This window comes from Scomber scombrus, chromosome 3, assembly GCF_963691925.1.
Source record: "Scomber scombrus chromosome 3, fScoSco1.1, whole genome shotgun sequence".
In the NCBI taxonomy this organism is placed as follows: Eukaryota; Metazoa; Chordata; class Actinopteri; order Scombriformes; family Scombridae; genus Scomber; species Scomber scombrus.
This window is the reverse complement of record NC_084972.1, coordinates 15,647,475-15,675,269: the sequence shown is the minus strand read 5'-3', so window position 1 is coordinate 15,675,269 and position 27,795 is coordinate 15,647,475. Positions and strand designations below refer to the sequence as shown.

Sequence of the window (27,795 nt, the reverse complement as noted above, 5' to 3'; positions counted from 1 at the left end):
CTGCAGTGTTCAGCAAATTAAATTGAGCACTTTAGGATCTTTTAACACTATATAGAATGGAATTTAATATCTTTGTCATTGTCCTACTCATAGAAAAACTATAACGGACAATAAAGTTTGAATTATTCATTAAGTACATAATAACATTTACATCAAATATTTGTCATTAATTCCCAGTCAGATACAAAAATTTCTAGTAATATATTTAGTCAATTAACATGACTTGGGTCCGGATCCATTCATTTTTGTTTTCTGGTTAAACAATTACAAAGTAATTCATTCATGTTTTGGCTAAGATCTTCACTTGTCTCCTGACAGCCTGCAACCACATACAAAATCATTTCATAACTAATGTTACTATCTATAGCAGGGTAGAAAAAACATTTAAAACCTTTGTACATGACATGTAAGCCTTTTTAATTCTGCTTTACGGCATACTTTTTTGAGGGAACTAAATTCAAAGCTTTTTATGACTTCTCAAGATGTGAGAGAGCATCAGCAGTCTTTGTCTTCTGTCTTAGGCCTTGTGCCACAGCTCAACCTACTTGGAGAAGAGCTTAGAAGAGTTAGTTTGGGGATTTTTCTGCCTATATTTGTAAGGGTATGACATGCAACAAAGCTGGAATCAAACCGCAGACATGAAGGCTAATTAACCTGTAGGCTATTGGAGAACCCCAAAGTACAGATATGGGGGAATTTTAAGAACTTTGCCTGTCACATTTAACACTCAACTATATAGCTGTTAGTATTTTTACATATCTACCATCCATATTGGATACCCAGTACAGCCAGTGGATCATGTTCTGGTGTCAGACATGTTCCGGCGCCGGACTTTCGATGCTTAATGGAGAATGACGACACATTGGGTAGAAATACTTGGCAGTGCATCAGATGCCTAGATCATATTATGTTTAGGTTGTCTATGTCCTTCTATTAGCTAAGTTTTCTGTGACTCACATAATATGTGCTGTAACTAAGTGAAGAAATAATAGGTAACAAACAGCAAAAAGACAAAGCATGATAAATACAAACCTGAGGAATCATTTCCAGCATGAATCAAAACTTTTGTTTGCGCCTTACGTTGATTGACACACAGTACAGCAGACCCATAATGCACCATGCCCACAGACACATACATACAATGACTCACACTGTCCCCAATGGAGCGTAGTTTGTAGAAGGGCTGGATGTAGAACCAGGAGCCTTCATTTCCAGCAGTGTCCAGCATCACCCGCATGGCATTCTTCTCCAACAACGCAGGAAGACGCTTGTTCACTGTCAGATATTTGTTGCTCTTCAGGTGGAGGAGCTTTGCAGAAACAGTACACAGTTTAAGACAAGACAGAAAAACAGAGATGCTGAAATATGAGTTAAGGAGGAAGTGTTTCTAATGATGCATTATATATTATATAGTATTTGTATCGAAGGCACTGCTAAAGTAAGCCTGCAAACACTGCCATGTAAGTTATTTAAGAAATGAATTTCATACAACAAGTAAGAAATAAACTAAAATAATCTAAATACTCACTGAAAACTACTCTCTGTACTATGTATATATATATATATATATATATATATATATATATATATATATATATATACACACACACACACACACACACACACACACACACACACACACACACACACACACAGTGATTATAGTGTTAGAGTGAGTGTGCATGTGTAGTATTTGTTATGAATGATATGCGTTATCATTCATTATTTTGCATGTCTTCTTCCAGCAGTCTCTGTTCAGGATGCATTACAGGATATGTAAATTATGTCAATATAGAGGTTTCAGTCTCTGTCATTTAGTTTAACATTTTTATGTGAGAGTTAATATTGGAGAACATGCACTGAAGCAGGGGCATATTTGTCATTCCTGCAAATGAGGTGTTGGTAAAAATGAGTAGAACTGAGTCCTTTTCTTCTGATGGCATGTCAAGGCCAATCTCAGTTTTGTCCAAACTTGGTGGTAGATAAACAAAGTTTATCTGAATAAATACCAAGAGATCGCTAGTTAGGAATAACAAACCTGAATAACGTTCCCGTATTGGATTACTGTTCCAAGCAGCTTTTTGTTTTCAGAGTCATTTTGTTTCTTCTCCAAGTCAGCTGCATGCTGGGAGGCAAGAGAGAGATAAGAGTGGAGAAAAGTTATAAATGAAGACAGTAAAACTCACAACTACTAGATTAATGTATACACAGTAATATGGAAAGAAGTGTTTTGATTAGCTGTTAAATGCATACAGCAGGACAGTAGTAACAAGTTCTTAGCCACAAATGTACGCTTCAACGGAGGGGCTTTCTCCGAAAACTCTGGCTCACATCTCCATGGAAACACAGGAGAGATTGTAATCTTCCATTTTATGACTGTGTGGTCAAATAGCAGATTGCTTTAAATGGTATTGCATTGCAGCAGAAAGAGTGCAACGAGAGTGTAGAGGGCAGAAAGGTAGGACAGTAGGAGTAAAAGGCTTCGGAAATGTCTATAAAAGGAATTTAAAATCTCCTCAGCAAATATACATAATCCCTTTGAAAACTGGTCTGAAACAGCAGATTTCAGTTTTCAACTAAATCTACTCATCAAATGGGAAATTTTTTTTAAAAAGTCTGAGGACAGGCCAGTGTGTAGTGTGCTGATCTGTGGTGACTGCTGGGAGGTGAACATGTTGTCATTTCACTTACATGGAGCTTTTTGAGGAGTACCGTGTCAGTGTTCCCTCCAGGCTTCGCTGCTTTCCAGAACTGCTTCTGGGCCGAGTAGCGGTTCATTGGACACAGTCTGAACAGACAGTCTGCACAGAGAGACAAAGATCCAGAGATGGATGTAAATATGAAAGAGATGAAGGGAGCCAGACAGATATTCATTAAGATTGGTGTATACCACAGAAGAAATAAACAAATCTATACTTAGACAAACAGATAAACAGACAGATATGAAAGAAAATAAAAATGGAAAGTTTATAGGTAAGAATAGTACATTAATGTAAATCAAAATAGAAAATAAAAATTAGAGAGAAGGACAAAATATATGAATGCACTCTGAGTGATGCCTGGAGAGGTAAGGGCTACAGTGTGGGAGACAGGTCAAAACCACAGATTAGCATAAACTAACAAAGTCTATAAGTCTGAGTTGCTTAAACAAGATGATAAATGATGCTCTGTACACCTGGAAAGTGGCACAATAAAATAAAGTAAAAATAGATGGCAAACTTAACTTATTAAATGACATTTCTTGTAAGACTTGACAACCCAGAAAATATGAACACAACTACGCATGTGTGTGTGTTTGCACTACAGGCACATTCATAAGTCCAAATTGAGACTAAAGGGCTTTGTCTGCTTCAGGGAGAAATTATGAGGGAAAGGAAAGTGTGTGTGTGTGTGTGTGTGTGTGTGTGTGTGTGTGTGTGTGTGTGTGTGTGTGTGTGTGTGTGTGTGTGTGTGTGTGTGTGAGTGCACGCCCCAATATACAAGCTCAGTAATACACTGTCACATCCTGTGATTAGACTATGCTAATTGAAGGCGCACAATAACCTCTATGTGTGTGTTATAATGTGACACAGCGACGATAAGTCATGGTCAGTCAGTGTTCATAACCACAGCGGCGATGTGACGGTGCTGTCGTCAGCAGACTCTGATTGTGCTACTCATTTTCATAGATACTGTCAGGAGGAGAAAACAGTCCTTCAATTTGCATGTGGACAAAGTTTAACATAACAGAGTTCCTCTTCTCTCCCAGAAGAGTTCCTCTTCTGTAACAAGCTGCACAATGACTGCAACTGAAGGATAAAGAGGCTTTTTACCCTGGGTAAAAAAAAAAGTTTCACATTCTTGCAGTTAACCAGTAAAGTTTTAACTAGTTTTACAATGTTTTCCCTACAGACTAAACCTCCTCCCTCTGAGTTCTGTCTTTCCTCTGATTTCACCTCTCATCAGACCAAAGCCCTCAATTCTGAGGGGGCAAAAAGAGGAGGAAAAAAGAACAATCTGTCCATCCTTCCCCCCTTCTCTCTCACTCTCTCTCTCTATCTTTCCCTCCTCCTGCTATAGCCGCAGCAACATGACCAAATAAGGCCAGCCAAGAGAAGGGGAGTGGGATGACAGAGGGAGAAAGAAGAGGGTGGGGACTCCCTATCTTCCCCCTCGATATTCTATCATCCTTCCTTCTCCTTTCTGAATTCCTATAACCATTTCACACCATTTGCTCCTTCCAATTGAATGGTCTTTATCTATCAAATCTTCTTCTCGCCCCCCACCCTAGACCCAATCCGATATGGTTTACTTTAGTTTGACCCCAAATACTGTTAGAAAAACAAATAAAAGGAAGTGAAAGAGAAATGAGGAAGACAGGAAGAGAGTGAAGGAATGTGAAACAGAGTGAGAGAGAGAGAGAGAGAGAGAGAGAGAGAGAGAGAGAGAGAGAGAGAGAGAGAGAGAGAGAGAGAGAGAGAGAGAGAGAGAGCGAGAGAGAGAGAAAGAAGAAAGCTAGAGTTATTTAGAGCTTCAGATAGAGTAAATGACTGTATACACATCCCACGTATGTTCACTTAAGTAGATGAAACTGTTGATACACTTCTCACCGGAACTGGATCTGTAACTAGCTTGTGTGAAAGCCAATCAGACAAAGAACACACATACACTGGAAGCTCCTGTCTGACAAGAGAGATGCCCTATAATGTGACACTGTCGTTTTATCATAATCTAAACACAAAATCAGAGTTTGCAATATGATCCCTGTGTGTGACAGATGATCAGCCGACACTGAAGGTTTGCCTTTAAGCACAGTCAGCTGTACAGAAAGCATGTTAGTTGAATAGTACCAAAATCTGGGGTTAAAATTCCTTCTCTCTGGGGAGGGGAACTGGTGAAACCAGGTCCAGAGGGCATACATCCCAATGATTTATTAACATTCTTGCAACTGAAAACAATCTTTTACTACATGAACCCCCACCCCATAAACATGACTTTATTTAAGATCTATTTGAGTTCATAAAGAAAGCTATTTTTGATGCATCCACTTTGAAATACCTACAATTATGTAGCTGGTAAGAAAAAATTTAAATGATATACATATATATATATATATATATATAGACATGCTGAAATATTAACAGAGCTGCTTGTAATTCTCAAGTGATCGAGGGCAAGTCCATGTCAAGCCACAAGCCTTGCAGGCAAATTTCAGGCCAATTCAAAGTCTTTCATCAGTTCTCTGAATGCTGACGATAAAAATGACATTGTATATAAACATTTTTTCTTCTAAGCTGTGTCTGTAGTAATTTTACAGAACTCAGGGGGGGCACTCCACAGATTTCACACATTACGATCAGTGTAATGAGGAGTGCTACTCAGTCTGTGAACAATGTAAAATCTCATGTGGAGCCCGAGACAACTTTGATGATGTCACCAGAGTTGTTGAGTTGCATTGTGGGAAGTGTTGTATTCAATGATTTTGTAACTTGACTCGACCTGTGTCAATCTTTCGTTCACTCATTCACTACTCCCTTATAGAAGATTTAAAAACATTCAATAGTGTAGTCAATATTGAGCAGCAAACTGGGATTTCAGACATTTGCTAATTATCAGAATTTTGCGAGAACTGTCAACTGTTGCAGAATGGTAATTTTTGCATCTATAAAATGTGTTGCCTTGCCTTGAGTGGGGTTGTTAGCAGAAAGTACAGTAGTGTACATGCCATCCTTCCATTGTGGGAAGTTTGAGTTTTATGTTCAGTACATAGTGAGTGATTTCGGACACAGCCTAGTTTCCCAGTCCACTACTTACATCATTATAGGAATATCTCAAATCTATTGGATGTGGCATCATGACATTTTGTACAGACATTCATGGTCCTGAGAGGAGGACTCACTTTGGTGACCCTCATTTCTGATAATGCCACCTCAATGTTCACTTGCCATCTTCCTCCCTCTTTTGGCTGCTCCTGTTAGGGGTTGCCACATTGGATCATTTGTTTCCATCTCTTCCTGTCCATGCATCCTCCACTGTTGCACCAACCACCTGAAGGTCTCACCATATCCATAAACAACCTTTTTTCCTCTTTTGCATTGCAGCTCCATCCCCAGCATCATCTCATCTCTGCACATGTCCAAACCATATCAATGTCGCCTCTCGCTTTGTCTCCAAACCATCCAACCTGAGCTGTCTCTAAGATACTCGTTCCCAACCCTGTTCATCCTTGTCAATTGTGCTACCTCCAGCTCGACTTCCTGTATTTTCGTCAATGCCATTGCCTCCAAACCATACAACATAGCTGGTCTCACTCTTCCCTTTCACTCTTGCTGGTACCCTTCTGTTGCAAATCACTCCTGACACTCTTCTCCACCCAATTCACCCTGCCTGCACTCTTTTCTTTACCTCTCTTCTGCATTCCCCATTACTTTGAACGGTTGAACCAAAGTATTTCAACTCAACCACCTTCGCCACCTCTACTCCTTGTATCCTCACCATACCGCTGTTCTCCCTCCCATTCACACACACATATTCCATCTTGCTCCTACTGACGTTCATTCCTCTTCCCTCAAGTGCACACCTTCACCTCTCAGAGCTCTCCTCAACCTGCTCCCTACTGTCACTACAGATCACAATGTCATATACGAACATCATAGTTCATGGAGACTCCTGCCCCATCTTGTCCTTCAAACTCCTGGATATAATCCCACCTTCCACCTTGAACCCATCCATCACTGCAACCACACACTGCTGTCGCACTGCCCTTATACATATCCTGCACCACTTTTATATACTTCTGTGCTACTCCCAACTTTCTCATACAACACCACACCCCTCTTTCAACACCATGTCAGCAGTAGTTACCCAACCGTCCAGCAACCCATCACTATCACCCAACACCTGCTTTAATTTCTCCCTGAACTGCTGTCTTCCTTCTTCAGAGTCCATCATTTGATCTGCCTTCACTCTCTTGGTCTCCAAAGTCATGCTACAAACCATCATCCGATGCTGCCTAGCTACGTTCTCCACTGCCACCACCTTGCAGTCTCTAATCTCTTTCAGATTACAGCCCCTGCATACAACATAGTCCACCTGTGTGCACCTTCCTCCACTGTTATATGTCACCCTGTGCTCCTCCCTCTTCTTTAACTATGTTTTCATCACAGATATTTCCATCCTTTTTGCAAAATCTACCACCATCTGTCCTTCCAAATTCCTCTCCCCGACACCATACCTACCCATCACCTATGTTCCCTTCACCAACATGTCCATTGAAGTCCACTCCAATACTGTCTCTTCCTTGGGTGCACTGTCCAACACTCGATCCAACTCACACGCTTTCACCATCACACCTTCAATTTCCAGCTCCCTACTCTGTCTCACACTCCCTACCCTTCCAACTCCACTCACACTCTCCAACATACTCTTCCTTCAGGATTACACCTGCCCATTTCTCCTCGGTAACCCAGGGCTCAACCGATTTGGTATGTAAACCTAATTTATTTACTTTTTGGTTTAAGTATAAAGTGCGTCAAATTTCATAGCAATCAAGCACAAGTTGAGCCTCAAGTCTGCATTTTTGTGACTTAAAAAGTCCAGACCAGTCTGAATATTTTGCTACAATTATTACTGTATCTAGTACCCTGTGCTGACCTCACTACAGTCTGCAAATCCAAAAAATATTACAACATGTGTAATGTATGAATGCGGATGTTCATAATCATTGCATGATGATGCATGTTAAAAGATATCCTGCCTAAACTGTTACACTGCTCCCTTTCTCACACACAGTGTAGAGTATTAGTACTTTACTAAGAACTGGGGACGAGGGTGTCAGATTTAGGTACCGTCTTTAAGCTTTTCTTTACAAGTGAAAACTACTACTACTTCTTACATGCATGGCAAGTGTGAGCATCTTAGCAGTTACATTACATGGTCAGAGACTTTTGTTGACACATAGCTTTTTAAGCAACATCACCTTTTATGAAGACAAACTGTGTAGTGTGGAAAGCTCATTTGCTTACACTCCTGCATATCTTCACGATGTGTGAGAGATGAGATGCTATACAACAAAATATTTGAATATGACATAACATAAATTGATTACAGAGTCAAATATATTGTCCTCCATCTGTAGGTGTATAGTGACAGTGGTATCATGTCAGACTGCTTTTAGTGGTCTAGCACAAAGGCCTCAGATGACTCATCTGTGGCCCTGGTGCTAGTGATGAACGATCACTAGCACCAGCTCTTTCGACAGGGACAGTTCAACAACAGGCTGGCAGTCCCTGACAAACTTTTTCAGATTTAAGGGCACATCAGTGTCCAAACGCAAGCAGGGAGGCCTGCTCGTACCTCTGTGAGACATCTGAACTACTCTTTCCTGCTGCAGACAGCATTGTCTGGCTGAGGACCGTGAGACACACATTGCCTAATACTTCTATTCTGTGTTGGATCAACAATATTCATAATGATCTGGGTTGTATAAACTGCTATTCGCTCCGAGATTCTTATCCTGTTAGAGATGTTATAGAGGAAGCAACTAATCACTTGTAGTGCTTCTAAGACAATAGATGGGTCTACTGACAACAGCTTCCCTTGACTGTTTCCTGCGAGACCTCTCCTCTCTCAATAGACAGGAAAGCAATACACAGTATGTGGTTATTAGGAGAGGAAGAGACTAAAGACAGCACTGTTTCTGGTGTTTATCCAAATCAACCACTCAACTAGTCTGCAGTGTGTCTCTGAGAGCAACAGTAGTATCATAGTAGGGTTGAGACATTTTATCAGAACAGATAGATGGTCGTAAGGAGTTAATGCTCCAACGTTCAGGAGGCTTAAATGGTTCAGGGCACATACAAAATATGTGCTAAACAGAAAAAAAGGAAATTATCAAAGGAGATGAATAAGAAATGATGAAAAAAAAGTTGCAGACATGTGAAACCAAGACAGGAAGGCACCATCCACTCCAATGATTTTCACATGCTACTGATTTAGCAATGTAGATGAGAAATGATAAACAAGCAGAAAAATCAGCTCTTGTTGTTCCTTGTTGTATGAGACAGAGTTTGCATATATATGTATGTATGCGTGTGTGTGTATATATATATACACACACATATACATATACATATACATATACATATATATACATATATATGTACTTATATACATATACAGTACGTACATATATATGAATAGAGTACTGTTTGTTGTGTGGATCAAGTTGATAATAATTAACAATTGACTTGGGTGGAACATGGAAATCAATTTAACATGATGATTAAGTGCCTCTGATGAAACAGTGGGCATTTTGCTTCACAAAATGACCATCATCCATTTACTATAAATACAGTATGTCAGTATGCCAGGATTATTTTGCAACATTAACCACTGAGACTTGTTTATCAATATGTGAACAGCCTCACGGCCCCAGTCAGAAACAGAGAATGATGATTTAATTGATTATTTTATAAAGGCAAATTAAAAGCAGATGACATCTGAACAATGGTGCACACAACAAAAAGAGTGGCATAACATCTAAACAACTGAAGTATAAGTCACAGCGATTAAAAATGAAAAGAGGGCACTTATTTAACAGCTAATACAAAGCATTGGTGTAGTGTAAAGAGTTGTATCTGTCTTGTAGTGACTGTTGATGACTGTTCTCCGCTGAACTCATCTGAGAGTGTGTGGGTATGTGTGTAATGGTACTTCAAAGACTGTCAGGGTGAGATACAAAGCAAAACCACTGAGTACTGATGTCTGCTAAATGCTGATGTGCTTACAGGCTACATGAGTGAAAGTGTGATTGTGTGAAGGGTGCTTGTGTTTACATTAGGAGGAAATGTTAAGCATACCTCAGCAGTGACACTACAAGGCCCAGCCGACATGGCTAGTCTGGCCCTGTGCCCTTATAACGTCCTGTGAGAAGGAATATCTCTGTAGCCTACAACTTTGTCCTTCTCAGCTGAGGAACCTCCCAAATGAAGGCGGGAGGGGGGTGAGGGGGTGGAGCAGAGGATTGTTTGCTCTGCCGGAGGACACCCAAATTCTCAAATTAGAAGTTCCAAAGAGGTTTGGTTAAAAAATGCAGATACGTAAGCACACTCAGCCAAGACTGAGTTTGTGGATATTCAAACAAGGAAAAACGTGCTTCTTGTTTAATAATATATTATACTGACCGAGGAATATCTTTGGCAAGTCCTCAGCAAGCAGGAGTGGCTCAGAAAATAAGGTTCTAATACAGCCTTCTATTTTATTTATAAACCTCCAGCAAGTTTGCTATAGTTGAGACCAATTAATGCAATACCAAGAAAAACCATGAGTCACAAATAAATGATTTGCAATCCATATCTATTGATGTTTTTTGAGATGCACCATGAGAAACTAAGAAGATGTAAAATCCTACCTATCATACTTAAAATGACTTCAACACAGCTTAGACTATGATTTGCTCTGGGTGGTGTTTATTGTCAGATCCACCTACATATATAACATGTAAACATCTGAAAAATTATTTGTCCACTATACAGCATCAGTTCAGCAGTACCCGATTTTCAAACAAACAAATAATGTGAATAAATTATTAATTGCTTTGATGTTGTAAGATTAACTGTGACAAATCATAAGTGAGATCAGTGTGGCACTCTACCGCATACAGCAGGATAGACCTGTTTTACAGCAGACATTTTAAGCTGTGTCCCTATTCCCTGAATCTTTAAGCAGGTTTTAAATATATAATGAGTTCACACTGCAAACATGACAAGTATGTTCAAAAACGTCTGTGTATATGTGCACTGAAATTGCTTTTGGGGGAAGAGAAAAACATTAAGAAAATCAAATCTTTAGAAAGTTTAAGTGGCAGTGGCGTTTTAAAGTGTTAGTTTGATTAATGTCTGATGGTGCGCATATTGCATTATTTTGTCTGCAAAAAAACATTCTTAAGTGTGAGCTGCAAAAAGAAAAAAACAACAGTATGCTGTGAAGACAGCCTTTTTTCATTGAATAGATATTGACATGTCACTGCAAGAAAAGCACAGATGTAAATAAAAAGATGAATGATGGCTGAATTATATTTAGCTGCTTTAGTTTCAGAGTCCAGGTATTGTACAAGCAGGATTACCGTCACACTATCATGGCTTACCGGGATGACTGAATAGAGCCATTGTTAGTGTAATTAGTAACACCTGTGCTTTCTCTATTATGACAAGTTAAACTGTCATGAAAAAGGCCTATTGGCATAAAGTACATATTCTATACAATCAGTGTAATGGAGAAACATATTTGACCTGTCATAAAAGAAAAAGCACAGGTGAAACTAATGTCATTAATGATGACTCCATTCTATTTAACCGTACCAGTGAACCAGCATGCACGACACCAGGACCCTGGAAATGACAAACCTAAATGAAATACAGCCTTCATCAAAAAAAGAAGTGGATTTGTGAAGTCTTCTGCAGGTGTCCTGAGACACATTCAATCAAATAACAATACCATACCAGAAAATATCCTCTGCTTTTAGTTGTGATATTAAATGCCAAGATGGTTCTTTGAAAAAGAACCTTTTAAATATATCCTTAAAAAAAAAAGAACACAGACGCTTTTTAGCCAAAATGGGTAAGGTCAGATTGGCATTTTAGGGGAGTACAGCAATTAACTACTACACTTCCACTGAGGTGACTCACAAAATAATCTCTACTCAAGCACCAAATACACTGGATCCTATATTTCCCATAATGCAACAAATAACATATTTTCATTAGAGTCCCCTTTCCTGCTACATGCTCCACAGCTGCAGTTTGTAACACAGATTTTCTATAGGAATTTTTTTCTTCAAGCCAAAGCTCAGATAAACCCTGATTACATCATCAGTGTTGTTTTCTCAGACTTTGGGAAGCTACTCCAGAGGCGTAGACATTATACAACTGTTTTCACAGCACGGGTATGGATGAGTAAACTCATCTATGCATATACAAACTGTGGAGTTGTCCTTTTATGTAAATCTCTTAGCTTGCATGATGATTACTGTACATCCCTGCAAACATTTATATCTCTACGTTACAGGTTATATATGGCTACACTGTAACATCTTCTATATGATCCTATAATGCCCATCTTCAACTCTTTCGGCCTTTTGGAAGATGTCCAGAGGCCTCTCACAGTGACATGAAGACCTCTTCTGATCAAGTCCAGCTGACGTGGTGGACGAGTTACCAAAGCCACTTAAACTGTATGTGCAAGGACATTACAGAAACACTGATTCAGTTACACAAAATCAACTTACATCTCTGTGCTGTTTTCATTGCATACATTTTGAAAAAATGAAACAATTTGGCACAGACTTGTAGTGTCTTTTGGCAACTTTGTGATGTGTTTTATAAGTGAGTCAATGGAAAAGGGACTATGGGAGAATGGAAGATTAAATGAGGCAAAGTGATTAGTGAAAGCCTTCTGTATAAGTGAGCCAATAGGTAGCTTCCTCTCTGCAATCACATGTTTGCTGCCAGAAATAGTAATGCTAACAATAGTAATTAAACCTACAATCAGTTTAGATATTGCATGACTTAAACTCAGCCAGAACTGCATTATCTCTCACTGGTCCCATATAATAGATACAGACATGCCGCCCAAGCTAAATATGGATGTTACTATACAATTCAGATTGACATTGTATCATTTTAAAGCTGGTGCACAGCAGAGACAGATGAACACAATGAAAACTGCAAAATACCGTGGATAGTTATGCTTGGACTATGATTTGGATTGGATCTACAGAAAGAAAACTAGAATGGTAGAATTTTATTTTGCTATTTTTTTCCACCTCCAAGTTTACCACACGGCAACAGAGAAAGATAGAGAGAGACATGTCTTTCATGATGCAGCAGGCGTGGAGTGATCAGTCTGCAGTCTGTGTTTATCGTGGTGACAGCGACTGTCTCCAAGGGGAGATAACCTGCCCTGGACTTCCAGAGACCCACCAAGTAGCCAAGCAGTGTGGGCACTGCTCAGATCAAAGCTTTCTACTTTCTAAATACAGGACAATCTTTTGTCTTCTCTTGAGACAGCAGATTGCATCCCAAATGAAAAGTGTGAGCAAGTGAGTGTGGAATGTTCGCTATCCAAAACGCTTCGAAGCCAAACTGAAAAAAACACTCTCAAATCAAGTTGCTTAACATGGCAAAGGCCAACAAACTTGTCAATAGAGAACATGTTGTTTCACAGAGAGCCATAAAAGAAATGCAAGATAAAGATTATTTCTAATACATATGTTAAAAAATTATTGTTTGTTAGTATAGATCTAAAATTTGAAAATCACAATCTCATCTCATGGTACAATTAATCGCAAAAGTCTTAGTGCTCTACATTTCCACTGGAAACTGAGAAATCTCAATCTGCCAATGAAGATCATGTAATATGATTGAAATGATCACACTTGCCTTACAGACATGAGAAAAGAAAAAAAGAAGATTTTTCCAAACACATTCAAATATTCCTTAGAAAAGCTAAAAGAAAATTAAAATCGAAACATCTGTTTCTCCATGCCAACTGGGATCTGCGAAAAAAGATCAAGTGGTATGACTGAAAGCTCCAGAACAGCTTCTAAACAGACCTAAAGATGAGACCGTTTCAAAGTCAAGACTCAAATGAAATGAAAGTCAATTTTAGACAAACTTGAAATTCAAAATGAAAATAATAACAAGATTTTGGTCCTCCATTTCTTTTCAATCTATCAAACACGATCAGCGTTAAAGGAAAAGTGCAATCATTCATATTTGGTACAATAATCTGCAAAATGTACTACACAATCTTTAAATACACTCATATTCTCTGTACAATGTCTGTACAGACCTCTCCCCAGAGATATAAACCTCTAGCTTGAGAACCGAGGGTCATGAGTTCCACTTCCTGTATGGGTCTAAAAATAGCGAGTTCACCCAAAGAGGCAACTCAAGGCTTTTGTTTGGAAAGCAGCTTTTCAAGTGTGTTGTTTTCCACTGAATCAACATCAGCTCCGATTCTCTCCATCTGCCTCTACCTCCACAGACGAGGTGTGCGGGCGATCACACGCGGCTCTAAACACATGCATGGATGCATAAGCATGAACGCGCACACACACACACCATTAACACTGTCAAAGGCAGCCCTGTTTGAAGTCCAGTGGGCAGAGATATTGTGGCTGTCACCAAAGAAACACGGCATAACACATTCAGCAGCTTCTCTCACAGAGCCCACAGTATAAACAGACAGCAGTTAGTGTGAAGATGTCAGGCCTCAGGAGCACGAGGGGATTCGACTCTCTGAGCCTTTTACCTCTGAACTTCTTTGGAGGGTTGTTGAGGTCCCCCGCGTCAGGCTGGACGACACAGCGGTCATCCACCAAGCTGTGGATATAAATACAAAACAACATTGTTAATTACATGCAGGTGTATATACACACCCCTGGTAATCAGTCAAACTGTGTTCAATGTATCATATATTGTATCTTTGATTTTTGATTAGTGTGTAGTGAATATTTTTGCAGGCTTGCATATTATGTATTATTTTATGATGATGATTTATATGATTTTATTTAGTTGATTAATCATTCAATCTGCTGAATAAGACAATTTTATTCACACCAAGGTTGACACTAGGATCAGACCTTTAGAGGAATTCAGCTCCTAATGAGAATTTGACATGCAATGCCCAGCAAGTGTTTAAAAATATACAATAATCATTTATTTATTTTAGACCTTAAAAAGGGTCTAAAATCTCCCCTATTCAGAATATCATCCCTGTGTCTTTTTTATGTAATGTAAGATGGTTTGGGTGTGAGTTAAACATAGCAGTGGGCAAAAGTACCCACAACAAAAACATCTGCCAATACACTGAATCTCTCTTTTTTCATTGAGGGCTCTTATGTAGTTGCAGCGTGTTTACTTGTTCACTTCACACAATAATGAAATAATTGTGGGTTAGATGACCTGTGGGCAGGCTGGAATTTCTGGTGACAAATTTAGCTTTTACTGGCTTAGAATAACACTTGTCTGGATACAGGCCAAATCCCACATCCATTTGAGGCCTTTTTCCCGGAGAATGTCTACAGTTGTCCAAACAGACCTGTCTACTCCTCCAGTCTGTACACCTCAAGGAACAAGGCTGCAGACTTTGATACAAAGCAAGACGATATCCGGGGAGCATTAAGAAGAAATGATACAGTACATGTATACATGCAATGCATGTGTGGAAGATGATGCACGTAACTTGCTAATCCCTCTCAGAGTTGTCAGTGAGTAACACGTTTAATAGCCATCTTTGATCAAAATGGAGAGGTCCAATCTCACTGTGCTAGACAGCGTTTTAACATTTCTATCCTTTAATTTGCTAACAGACTGTTCTCTCCCATTACCAAACAGGAGCTGGGAATGCTGCTCAGCTGGAGGACTCAAAGAGTTTTTCTATCTTCTCAGTATGCCTTCTTCCTCTAAGGGCAGGTGATCTGGAGAATGCTGCTGAGTTGGTGGTTATGCGTGGAGAAGACGGCTCCAGGCCAAAACTGTCATGACACTTTTGTAAATACAGTATGTGCACTTGTATGTGTGAGTGTGTTTGTGTATACGTGGGAAGCGCTGAAACTCAGGAAAAGGCCACAATGTCTTTATAGTGACTCAGTCTTTGCTGTAGGTCATTCCATTTTTCATGAGCAGTGGGGGGTGGAGGGTGGTGGGGGTCCTTGACACTGAGTTGATAATCCTGACAGCTTTACTGATGCTAGACAACAAACAATCTTGTGGTTCCTATCCGCAAAACACTGATGCGAGATCTGTGATCTTATTGCACTTTAGAGCAGCTTTAGAGAAGAAGGTTACGCGCAACAAGTGTGATTCATTATTGTGTCGCATTATTGCATTTCAGAGATATTTTAAGGGCAATGGATCCAATCACTAGTCCATTCTGCAGCCCCTACAGATAAGAGTACACAATCAATATGCAGTTTACTTTCAGACTATCAGCCCTTTTTTATTGTGGTCCAAATGTGAGGAAGAATTGATGATAGTTTTACTATTAGCATTGAGTATTTTACACAACACCTGCTAAGCGTTTCCTCCTCTAACCCCCTGCTCCTGCCTAGCTCACAACACAAACACTATATCATTAAGCGTGCATTTGCCGCCCCTATATTTCCTTTTCTCCCAGCACTATCAGCGGTTGTGTCAGTCATGGCCTGAGGACCACTTCAAAGGCCTCCCAATGTTATCACAGCTCTGTCTGTTCTGTGGGATAAACTGCAAAACTACATCCATTCATCTCTCCTTTACAAGCTCCTCGCATTCTGTCACTGACGGTGGGAATTGATACCTCGGTCACATCCGAACAAACATACATCAGACACATACAGACTGAACCCTTTTTCTGACTGAAAAGTGTGTATCACTAACTTTCTTTAAAAAAAAAGGTTTCCAGTTACTAGTGTGATATCCTTCTTTCCAAACATGGCTCAGCTTGTGGAGGAACAAGAGTGTGAAAGCAGGCCCACACACATAATGTTCGGCCAGTGAGATGGACATACCCCAAGGTGCTGATGAAACCATTGGTGGAGCCCTCTGCATACAGGGAGCAGATGTCCCCAATGTGTAGGAAGCTGGACATCTTATCCGACATGTTTGACACCTGCAGCAGAGTAAAGGAGTAAAAATGAGTAGAAAGTCTTAAAACATTGTGTGCTGAATGTTAGAAATGTTATCATCACTATACTCTAAAAAGCAGCAGAAACATCTGTGTTTCCTATTCTGTCATTATAATTTTTCTAACATTTATGATTTTTTTTTTTTTTAAATCTCCATTTGCACACATGTAGCCATCTTCAACTATGTAACCCAACTAATGGAATCCCATAATTATTGAGCCTTCATCTGTGAATTTCAGGTTGCTTTTGCAGTATGATAATGGCAATGCACTCTCAGTATCAGATCATGTAGAAGAGAGGGTTCCCTGAGAAGCCATTACACTGATGCTACTGTCTGCCTACATGGATTTGCATAGAAACTGCAGGAAAAATTCTCTTGTTTAATGTTACTGTTACCTGTTGGCGGCTGAGGGCTGAATAGTTAATGATTAGGAGCAACAGCGGCTAACAGGAAGCTTTATGCACCTGCATGCAACAGGTCATTATTGCAGGTCCACTTCACTCAGGTTATCTGCCTGTTTTTGAAGCACTGCCTCTCACTGAGATCGACAAATCACGAGAAAGTAAACTCATAACGGCGGCCTTTAAGTGACTAAAAACCTAAAACATTACAGCAAAAAAAGTGCTCTTCTTCCTACTGTGACCAAAAACACACATGAAACTTTCAAACCCCGTGTAATGGTAGCAGCGCTGCACCCGCAATCATACAGTTTCACAGCAGTCAGAAATTATTAGGCTATTAATTGGTGTCAGGCTGATTTTAAGTCACTATACTGTGTGCACCACAAGCACTGGCCTTGTTGAGCTGGGAGCAATTTGTTAGCCATTTAAGGACTGAAACTAAATCAGATTTTTTTTCTCTCCGCAGCGAGAAGATAAAGATAGGAAGAGAAGATGGTAATCTGTACAAGTTATGCGCTCAACTTTACCTCGGTTGTGGTAAACGCTCGGATGTTCAGCTCTCCCTGGACCAGCTACGACAACATGACTGCTGTTCTGCTCTCCACCGGTCGATGGTGAGGTCCAGCCGTCAACGACTGTAATAATCCAGTTGTTTTTTTCTTCTCTTTTTCTTTGACAGTTCTATCACCTTTCCGCGCCTGGCTGTCGGTGCTCACCGGGGCTGTGTTCACTGAGGCAGGCAGCACACTGGATGGCTGAGCTGCTGCCTGGCTCGCTGCCACTTTTTCTCAAGCGGTCGTAGTGTTGATATCTGGGAAATGATGTCCCAGTCCATGTGGTCCTATCCTGACACAAAGCAAATCTAAACTGTAGTATCACTCCCACTGCGGCGCCTTGATTTAGTAAATGGTGTATAAAAAGTCTCTGAGATGAAATAATCTGTCTAAACAACACCTTTAGGTTTTTGTTGATATTTTGGAGTGGTATTATTAAATAAGGCTGTGTGCTTTTTTAAATTAACATTAACCTCACCATTCCTCTCCTGTGTTTACAAGCTTAATCGGAATTGTAAAATGTTCGTGGTAGTTACTAGAAATACCATAGACCGACTCACTCCGGGCAGGAAAGAGTTACATTTTTTGACGTCGCAGCCAGCTGACTGACCACGTGACATTGCGGAAGTAAAAGTATCAACATCATGAGCAGCTGTTGATCCGTGTTTTGTGAGAATGGTGCTTCGTTGTTTGGTTTGGTTATTTATCATTGGCTGCGTGAGCAAAGTTTTGTGTTCATGCGGGGCTCAGTCGGAACCCACAGCCCCGCAGGGAGCAGCGAGCTGCGGCTGCGAGAAGCTGAAGAGAGCCGCTGCAGCTGTGGACGGTGCGGAGGAACAAACAGCATCCGTACTCACCGACACAGCTGGAAAATACTCCAGAGTTGCGAATGAGAGGGCGTCTCAGGCTCAGGGAGATGAGAGGGAATTACACAGTCAGGTAATCTATCACTGCTGTCAGGTGAAAACTGAGAATGTCCCCTTTTTTATTTTTATAGTGCCCAGAAGGAAAGGGTACACAAGAAAAGAGCAACCATGAGCCCTGAGCCATTGGGTCTTGCTTTTTCTTTTTTCTTTTCGTAAATGTCATTTGTCTGAGGGCAGACTGGTACATACTTTTTGGTATGTCCAGTTAGCAACAACACAGTAGTGGAGATCAACAGTTCATTAATTTCCACCTTTCAGTCAAACCTTCTGTACATTACCTATTTAACTAACTATTTCACTGACGTCTCTTGTTCAGTTTGGGTGTATAATCAGTAAAAAAATAAAAATAAAGTGTTCGACTGGAATAAAAGCCTATCATTTCCTGGGCCTCATTATTGGATGGTATGGTTTTCCAAACTGTTGTAGGTATGGACTGCATGTTGTTGGCTATGCTCTTGATATTAGTGGACTATAATCATCTGAGTTCCATCTCTTAGTTGTCCATTAATAGATCCCAAACTTATCTGAGTCTGAGGCTTTTACTCCCAGATCATCCTGAGAAAAAACAGTGTGCTTTATACCCTGTGTTTACACAGCGTCTCCCTTAATAAGCTCTGCCAATCAAATGGTTATTTTTGGTTTAGGTTGTAGACGGTTAAGGTCATTGGCAGGGTTTACCTCTCCCAATGTGGAAGGCAGGATTTTCTGTTTAAGATTCAGCTCTGGTCACAGAGGTTTCCCGTGTGTGGAAAAGCTCAGGGAATTTTCATGCACAATACTAAATACACTCAGAGAGGCACCTTCTGCTATCGCATAAGACAGTTTGAAGGGAAAATATATAAATAAGAATTTAATAATTGTACTGTATAGTTCTTCTATGTGTTGACACTTCCACATGATCTTTTTTATTTAAACAGTACTAATATACAGTCAACTGCCAACGTCATGATTACGTTCAATCTTAAATTGTCTCCGTATTTGGTGAATTTACTTGTTATCATTTGTATATTATTATGTGTTTGTAACATAACTGCATAGCAACATTGTATGCCTTTGATTTCGGTAGTAGGTATTGTGCAGCCAGTTAACTCAAAACTATCTTTGCACCCAGACGAGATTAAGTTTCTAGCCTTTTTAAAGAGCTCTTAATCCTTTTAATTCTGTAACCTCCTTCTTCACACTTCAGATTCATAGTATAATTCGCCTGTTTGCATGCTGAAGATTAAAATTATTTTTTTTAAAGTTTATTTCCTGCTTACAGATGGTGCAGATTTCTGGAGGAGAATTCCTGATGGGAACAGACAACCCAGGCATTCCTGCAGATGGCGAGGGCCCTCCAAGGTTGGTCCATGTGGACTCCTTCTACATGGACATCCAAGAAGTCACTAACCGACAGTTCCAGAGCTTCGTCCATGCTACAGTTTACGTTACTGAGGTATTAGTAATTTACTGTATGTTAATAACTGATGACAAACCTTAATTGTTGGATTAATTGAAAATGAAATTAATAAGATAAATCCAAAGTTTTTATAAATGTTGCTAAAGTTTTTATCCCCGTGCTTATAGGCAGAGAAATTTGGAGACTCATTTGTTTTCGAGGGAATTTTGAGTGAGACTGTCAAAAGCCAAATCACCCAAGCAGTAAGTATATTTGTTCAGCAAATCTCACACATCTCCAACTTGCCTGGACAACTCATTTTCTCTTATGCTACACCAGTATGAAGTATTGTTTGTGACACTATTGTTAGTCAACCCAGAATCAGCCTTATTAAAACACAAGTACACTTTAAATCAAGAAGTCCCTTGGCTAAGTCTTTCTTGCCCTAGCATCATTCATCTATTATACCCTTGTCATACTTACCGATAATCCAAGAAAAAGTCTGCAAAAGAAACAAATTAATCTACAAAAAGAAAAGGGGGGGGTTCTACTTTCATGGAAGCAACAATTCTCCTGGGTGTAAAACAGTGTGGTATGTTTTGTACAGTTTGCTGGCTACAAACTGACAACGCTGCTCTTCATTAGTCTGGAGGGTCCAGACATGGAGCAGTTCAACTCCAAGTCTGTAGTGGACAGGTGGCTTGTGAAAGCAGACAGAAGGAGCTTGGAGTGAACACGCGCACACAAACAAATTTTCTTTCTGTCAGTGTTCTATTTTAGCGAGTACATTTCTGTAGATCTCTCAGCACTGTCTCAGTACTTGATATTTTCAAGATCACCCATACTCGCTGAAATGTTTTTATCATCATCATCTCCCAATGTACTGCATACTCTCTGGCTTTACACAAAATATGGCGAAATCTATATTTATACACAACTCATTTACTGATCCAATTTGTGTCTAATTTTATATTTTACGTAGTTGTGTAATATATCAACATTACACATTCATCATATTACACATTCATAACTGAAGGATTTAATCTAAAGGGAACCTCACTGTTGTGTATATTATGTATGTAATGAATAAATCAACAAAATCATTTCATTTCACATCATTTTTTGGCCATGTGGCCAATGAAAATGAGGGTCAATCAAACTTTATTGACCAAGCCAGGCAGTGAGGATTTTTTTTTACATTGGACGCTGACACACACACACACACACACAATGGCACATACACACACCGCACACGACCATGTAATCGCTCACAGATGGACATTCACTCTTTGTGGTTGCCATGGAAACTCTGAACATTCGTGGCCAGGAGGAGAAGTTCACACGCTTTGTTTTTCAAGTTGGACAGACTATGTTTGCTGTGATACTTTTTTCTTTTTTCTTTAAATTGCTAAGCTGCTTCTGCAGTCACATAAATGACTTTTAACCTCACAGTTGTGCAGTAAGCAACATACCAGGAAGGAAAGAAAGAGAACATATGATAGAAAGGGCATTTTCCCTTAGTAATGAAGCAGGCAGGGCATTGTATAGTGCACTTGGTTAGAATAAAGTAGTTATCTAATAACATACATTTTCCTAAGTTAACAATTTAATACAGTTTTTGTCTGCCAATAGCAAGATGTAAGATACATTAAATCCAATTTTTAAATTAGGGAAAATATGACAAAAATGCCTACAGATCATGTGGTGTTATGTATTTAGGGAACAAGAAGAACAAGTTGAATGGAATTGTCCTGTGTCTTATGTGTCTCTGTCATGGTCCTATATTATGTTGATGTTCCTCCCACCATGATATATTTGAAAATCTTTAGAGTAGCTAATATATTTGCACTGAGCTTTTATCTGGAGAACCTACAGAGCACTATCCTCATGGTGTACATATCTTTGGCTTTAGGTAGACACGAAGACATATTCCACCATTATTTAAGAGTCTTGAGAATGTTCCCTGATTGGCCATAAGAGGCCTGAGCACCGCAGGCCTTCTGTAGACGAAAGCCAGGCAGCAGGGAATTTACTGCTTCATCTCAGCTGTCATGTGCAACCTGATCATGTGGCTGAGAAGGTGCTGTGTACCCATTAGTACAACAATAGTACAACAATAACAATAGTACAACAATAACCATTAGTAACCCTTCAATTCTGTAATGACTGATCAGATAAAAGTACTGTTCATGAACCTTGAAGTATTTATGTGGAAGACAAATAGAGAGAATTCTGAAATCAATCATTCGTTTATGCCATTCGTATGAAAAGAATACCAATCTGTATATGGGTCAATGACGTATAAGGATTTTCAACAACTCAATTTTAGAATAAAAAAACAAGCATATCTAATGCAGTAGTTCAAACATTCAGAATGTTGTGTACCTGACAGTTCATATTACAATTTGAAAGTGATTTTAATGGGGGTTTTTCAAGATTAATTGGCACTGGCCTGAAAAAAAGTCATTTGGTGCGACCATGATTCATCTTGAAATATCTTATCTAAATAAAAGATCATCATTTACAAACATTTTTAAAAAATTTGAATACTTTGTTTCCAAACACTTTATATTACTGAAAACTTGTAAAAAAAAAAAAAAAAAAAAGATGTGAAGTGTGTTAAGTAAATTGATTTATTTCAAGATGAATCATGGTCGCACCACATGACTCTTTTTAAGGCCAGTGCCAATTAATCTTGAAAAAACCCACTAAAATCAATTTCAAATGTATAATATGGATCTTCAGTTACACAACATTCTGAATGTTTGAACTACTGCATTAGATATGCTGGTTTTTTATTATTCTACAATTGAGTTGTTCTAAATCGTTATACGTCATTGACCCATATGTCACTGAAATTGACCAGAAATGCTGCAATATGCTTCTGTAGACTTTATTTTTCTAAACTGAATTACAGTAATGCAATACGAAACAAACGTGTATATATTCTTATATTCATGTATAGGATGTGTTAGTCAACCCTGTCCTCTGCATTAGGACACAAGTTCTCATACACATCACACCTTATGTCCTTTTATCTTTTCTTCACCTGGCACATTAATAGAGGTCACCCAGGGAATTTTAGATGTAGATATACTGTAACAGCATGTAGCAAACTACAGGCTAATTTACAGTAATTGTGTGCTATGTAAAGTTTTAAATGTGTATTTAATCATTATTCCAATACTATATTAACATACATGTATGCAAAATGGACTGTAAATTACACAAAGTTTTGGCATGGTGGAGTTGGAGTGAGAAAATAATTGCATTTTGTGTTTTCCACAGTTTTGTTCACATTGTTGTTATGCTGACTGTGAACAGAAACAGTGAACTTGGTTTAGAAAAATACATTGTCAGTTTACGACATAACCGTCATTTCTACCACTTTGTTATAAGGTGGCTGCTGCCCCCTGGTGGCTCCCAGTAAAAGGGGCCAACTGGAGGCACCCTGAGGGTCTAGACTCCAACATCACAGACAGGTGAGAAGCTCCACAGCTAAAAACTTCATAAATCTTTTAATCTTAATATTGACATTGTTTTATTTCTTTAATTATTTCTGACAGTTATATCTTATGGCAAAATTAAACAATGGTTTACCAAAAATGAGCTCAGTAATTAACATAAAACCTGTTTTTTGTAGGCTGGACCATCCTGTTCTACATGTGTCCTGGGCGGATGCTGTCGCCTACTGCTCCTGGACTAACAAGAAACTTCCTACTGAGGCTGAATGGGAGTATGCCTGCAGGGGGGGCCTGAAAGACAGGTCGGATATTAAATCATTATATAACATACAGACAAATTATTGTGCTTTTGCATGTGCTTAGCTCTTCATATGTCTCTATCTTTGCATTGCCAATTTCCTGATAAATTCTTCCTGCACGTAGACTTTACCCCTGGGGAAACAAGCTGAACCCGAAAGGACAACATTATGCCAACCTTTGGCAGGGGGATTTCCCCAACCATAACACTGGGGAGGATGGATATGTCAAAAGCTCACCGGTAAGAGACAGTGAGAAAGAGACACTTTGGGTGTGTTAAAGGCGTATCATATTTCAGGTTAGGAAGGAGGAAGGGTGTTAGTGATGATTAACCATTGTCACAAAAGTAGAACCTGATCTATAGTTGACTTACTGGCTTTAGAATACACAGGAAATGAAAAGTTCTGGAAATGAGACCTCACAGATCACAGCTTTCCAAGATCAACTGAATAACTATTAGATGATATTAATCTAATCTCATTCTCCACAAGGGGGACCTTTTAAAGCCCTAATTTATTAATCATGTATGTAGAGTATTCTCAAATTCTTTAAGCATATGAGCTGCTGGAGGAAAATAATCTTTGCATCTCTGTGATTCCACAAGCCTAAATACAGGTATATTTATTAACATGCAACATGTTTGGTTTTATTATTTTTTAATATACTTTCAAGCACACACTTAATGAACATACCACACATATCACATCCTCATAGTACACCCAGCCATGCTTTTAGAAGAAACACCATTGTTTTGATGGTTCATCCTGGTCAATCATCCTGGTATTGTTATTGCTCTTTCTCCTCTGCAGGTGATGTCTTTTCCCGCCAATGGTTTTGGTCTGTATGACATGGTGGGGAATGCATGGGAGTGGACCTCAGACTGGTGGACTGTGCATCACACCACAGAGCAGCAAGACAACCCAGTAATAACACATAACCTGTAAACCTTTGGTTGTGATCGCCAGGAGTTTTAAGGTTTCATTTTTTTAATATCTCCTCATCATTAACTTTTTCAGAAAGGTCCTCCCTCAGGCACAGACAAGGTGAAGAAGGGAGGTTCATACATGTGCCACAAGGTAAAGAATACAAGCATGTCATCATTTTTATGCAAAATATTGTCTATATGTTTAATCAGAATATCAAGTTCAACATCTAGATTGTGAAACGTGAAAGTACCGGTCTAAATGCTTAATGACATATTTGAACTATTAAAATAGCCTCCTGGGTGATTTTGTGGGCATTTTCTGTTTAAATCGGTGAAAGCAAAATATTTCTTGCTAGAGGTGCAACCACATTTTATAGCAGGTATTTAATCTAGTCTACAACAGTGCACTAAAGAAGAAGGGAAATTTAGCTCTCTATTATTCTCCACCTGTTTGATTACATACTTCCTGATATGTTAGGCAAGAGTAGTTTATGTGCTACTGCATACAGACCAGCTTGGTCACTTGTTTATTGGCTCTGCTTGTTCTGAGTGTTTCAAGACACTTAACACTGTGAAATTCTCATAATATCCATGTAGGGTATGAGATAAGTCATATCAACACATTTGGTACATTTACTTTATCTGCAACACCATTTGAGCTGCCTACTGGTGACCAATCCAGTTTGCTTGCCACTAGCATTGGTTGCCATGAGAATGTGACTAATTGCATGCAAAATAAGTCCAAAGTAAAGACGTCCGGAAGTTTCGTATGAATAAACCCCATATGAGGGAGAAAAGGACTACAGTCAGGCATGCTTGGAATATGCACAAACAGGCAATGTACTAAATGAACATAACCTTTTCTCAACAGCAAATAAAGTGGCTAAACTAAACTGATTGGAGTGCTACTGTGTCCATTATTTGTGTTTTGAAATATAACAAACTAGTTTTGCTTATTTATTGACAGTAAATCTCCCTTTCCCATCTCTCCTTCCTCTAGTCGTATTGCTATAGGTACCGATGTGCGGCCCGAAGCCAGAACTCTCCCGACAGCTCAGCCTCTAATCTTGGTTTTCGCTGTGTCTCTCGGGAGCAAAGATGACCTGACTTACTTGACTTGAACACAGGGTCCCTTAATTCAGCTGCTGCCTAACGCGGTATTGGATACAGAGTGACCCCTCCAAAGCAGTATTTAAATATGATGGACTTTTTTTATGTGCCATTGCATTATCATACATAAGAAGATGATTTTTGACTCAAGAATGTCTGTGGCTAACATGTCTCTTACATGTTATAACTTTAAATTTTTCCAGATTTTTTCATAAGATAATTAAAAAGACTGTTGTCTCTAAGTCTCTGCTCTCTTTATGTCTCAGAGCATAGTTGGAGAAAACATTATTTCTGCTAGTGTCAAAGGACTTAAAAGGAAGATCAGTGTGGTCTCGTATTGTGAAAGTGAAAAAAACAATCTCACCATCTTTGAAAAGATTTCTCATTATCAGCAAAGAGATTTTGGGTAGTTGAGATAAAGGGTGAAAGTCAATCCTTGATGTAAAATATTTTTCTGAAATTGCTGTGTAAGATAATGTTATATAATATTTTCAAATACAGATAGATCTGTGATAAATGGTCTCCCATTTATCTTTCCCTTTGTGAGTATGTGCATGTCTGTGTGTTCTAATTGGAGGTTCATATTTTCTTTCTTTCTTTCTTTCCTTTTTTTCCTTTCTTTCTTTCTTTCTTTCTTTCTTTCTTTCTTTCTTTCTGTCTTTCTTTCTTTCTTTCCTTTTTCTTTTTCTTTTAGTTTGCTCAGTTGTATCTCTATGTTTATTATGGCCCATGAAAGTGTAAGAACCTATTGTTTTGGTAGAGATCATCATTATTATTATAATTATTATTATTACCATTATTATTATTACTATTACCATTATTATTATTATTATTATTATTACTATTAGATGGCATTGCATTTTTGAGGGCTTGGGATGCTCAAAAACTGACAAAACTTTGCACATGCATCAGTGGTGAAACTAGATATCTCATATAGGTCTTGGGCCCGAGGGCAGCCACTACAAAGTTTCAATCAGTCAATGCCCCACCTTTAATTTTACATGCATGATGACATACAACATTTGGTAGGCAGTAACATCTCCAGACTTTAAAAAAAAGTATCTTCGAGCCATACCCCAAGCACAGCAGGAAGTTAGCGATTTTTATATTTTTGTGCAGTTTTAGGCTATTTACACATGGTGTACTTTAATGAAAGCTTCCTAGACAATTAACCAAAACACCTTAAAATTTTGTTTAAGCTAAGTTTTGAGGTTTCATGGAGGTGGTGTGCCAGGCAATTTTCCCCAAAATGTTGTGGGCATTAAACATAAAGTTATTATAGGCTAACTCAAATGTACATTGTTTAATCTTCCTTAAATGTCTCATTCTTTATAAGAGTCCAGACCTGAACACATCTACAGGCCAATATTGAATGATGGTAATAGTTCCACAACAGAAGTCAGCCTTTTGTGACAAACATCTTTTAATTTACATAGAGTCCATCACAATATACAGCAACATGTTGTAGTGAGTGTTCTACAGAGCGCCACATAGTGAACAGAGGAAGTGATAAATACCTCTTGTCCAATGGTCATGGAGATGTGTATTTGTCATACCCTCCACTAAAGGATGGCTTAGTAATATTCCATTTAAGTAGTACTGCCTACAGGTAACAGGGACGTAAGTCTAAATGAGACATACGTCATCAAATATATATATATATAGACACTGTCCAATATGTCATCTCCAGCACTGCATACTGCACACAGTGTCCGATAATCCTGAAAATTCAGATCTGTGTCAACACACCTTCAGTACCTCAGCTGTCAGTCCCTCCGATGCATGAGGTGCAAGGGCCCATTCATCACTGCTTGCAGCTTTTTTAAATTTCCTTGCCTAAACAGACTGAATTAAATTTTTGGCAATAAAACAAAACAACCAAACAAAGCTCTTTTTGGACATAACTCCATATTAAACAATCACGTAAAGTAAATAGGTTTAATATGTGCTATCCACCAGAGGGCAGCACATACTTGTATATTGCATATTGTATGTATAGACATACCCATATTTAGAAGTTACGCTTACACATTTTAAGCTCTGTCTGTGAGGATACTGTGATGGTGCCTGCTTAAACTGAAATATAGTATT

At 39.0% G+C, this 27,795-nt stretch overlaps 2 protein-coding genes across 3 annotated transcripts in view; one reads left to right on the top strand and one right to left on the bottom strand.

Annotated features, from left to right (window-relative positions):
* Window positions 1-18,036, bottom strand: part of LOC133978075 (inositol 1,4,5-trisphosphate receptor type 1-like) — a 72,716-nt gene extending 54,680 nt beyond the window's left edge. Inside the window, exons 1-6 of one of the 2 annotated variants that reach the window (XM_062416420.1) lie at window positions 17,578-18,036; window positions 16,532-16,632; window positions 14,293-14,363; window positions 2,692-2,801; window positions 2,039-2,125; window positions 1,151-1,309 (exon numbers count right to left, since the gene is read on the bottom strand). In XM_062416420.1, the coding sequence (XP_062272404.1) occupies window positions 1,151-1,309; window positions 2,039-2,125; window positions 2,692-2,801; window positions 14,293-14,363; window positions 16,532-16,623 (519 nt within the window). In that variant the 5' untranslated portion in view covers window positions 16,624-16,632; window positions 17,578-18,036. Of the gene's footprint in view, window positions 1-1,150; window positions 1,310-2,038; window positions 2,126-2,691; window positions 2,802-14,292; window positions 14,364-16,531; window positions 16,633-17,577 lie in introns of those variants that run through there. The other variant, XM_062416419.1, reaches the window with a different exon arrangement.
* Window positions 18,037-18,231: 195 nt separating this feature from the next.
* On the top strand, window positions 18,232-26,137 carry sumf1 (sulfatase modifying factor 1). The gene is made up of 9 exons (XM_062416418.1): window positions 18,232-18,543; window positions 19,792-19,965; window positions 20,097-20,171; window positions 23,308-23,390; window positions 23,552-23,674; window positions 23,796-23,910; window positions 24,479-24,592; window positions 24,686-24,745; window positions 25,595-26,137. Exons 1-9 carry the CDS (start codon window positions 18,280-18,282, stop codon window positions 25,694-25,696), a joined length of 1,110 nt encoding a protein of 369 aa, XP_062272402.1. The 5' UTR covers window positions 18,232-18,279; the 3' UTR covers window positions 25,697-26,137.
* Window positions 26,138-27,795: the final 1,658 nt, after the last annotated feature.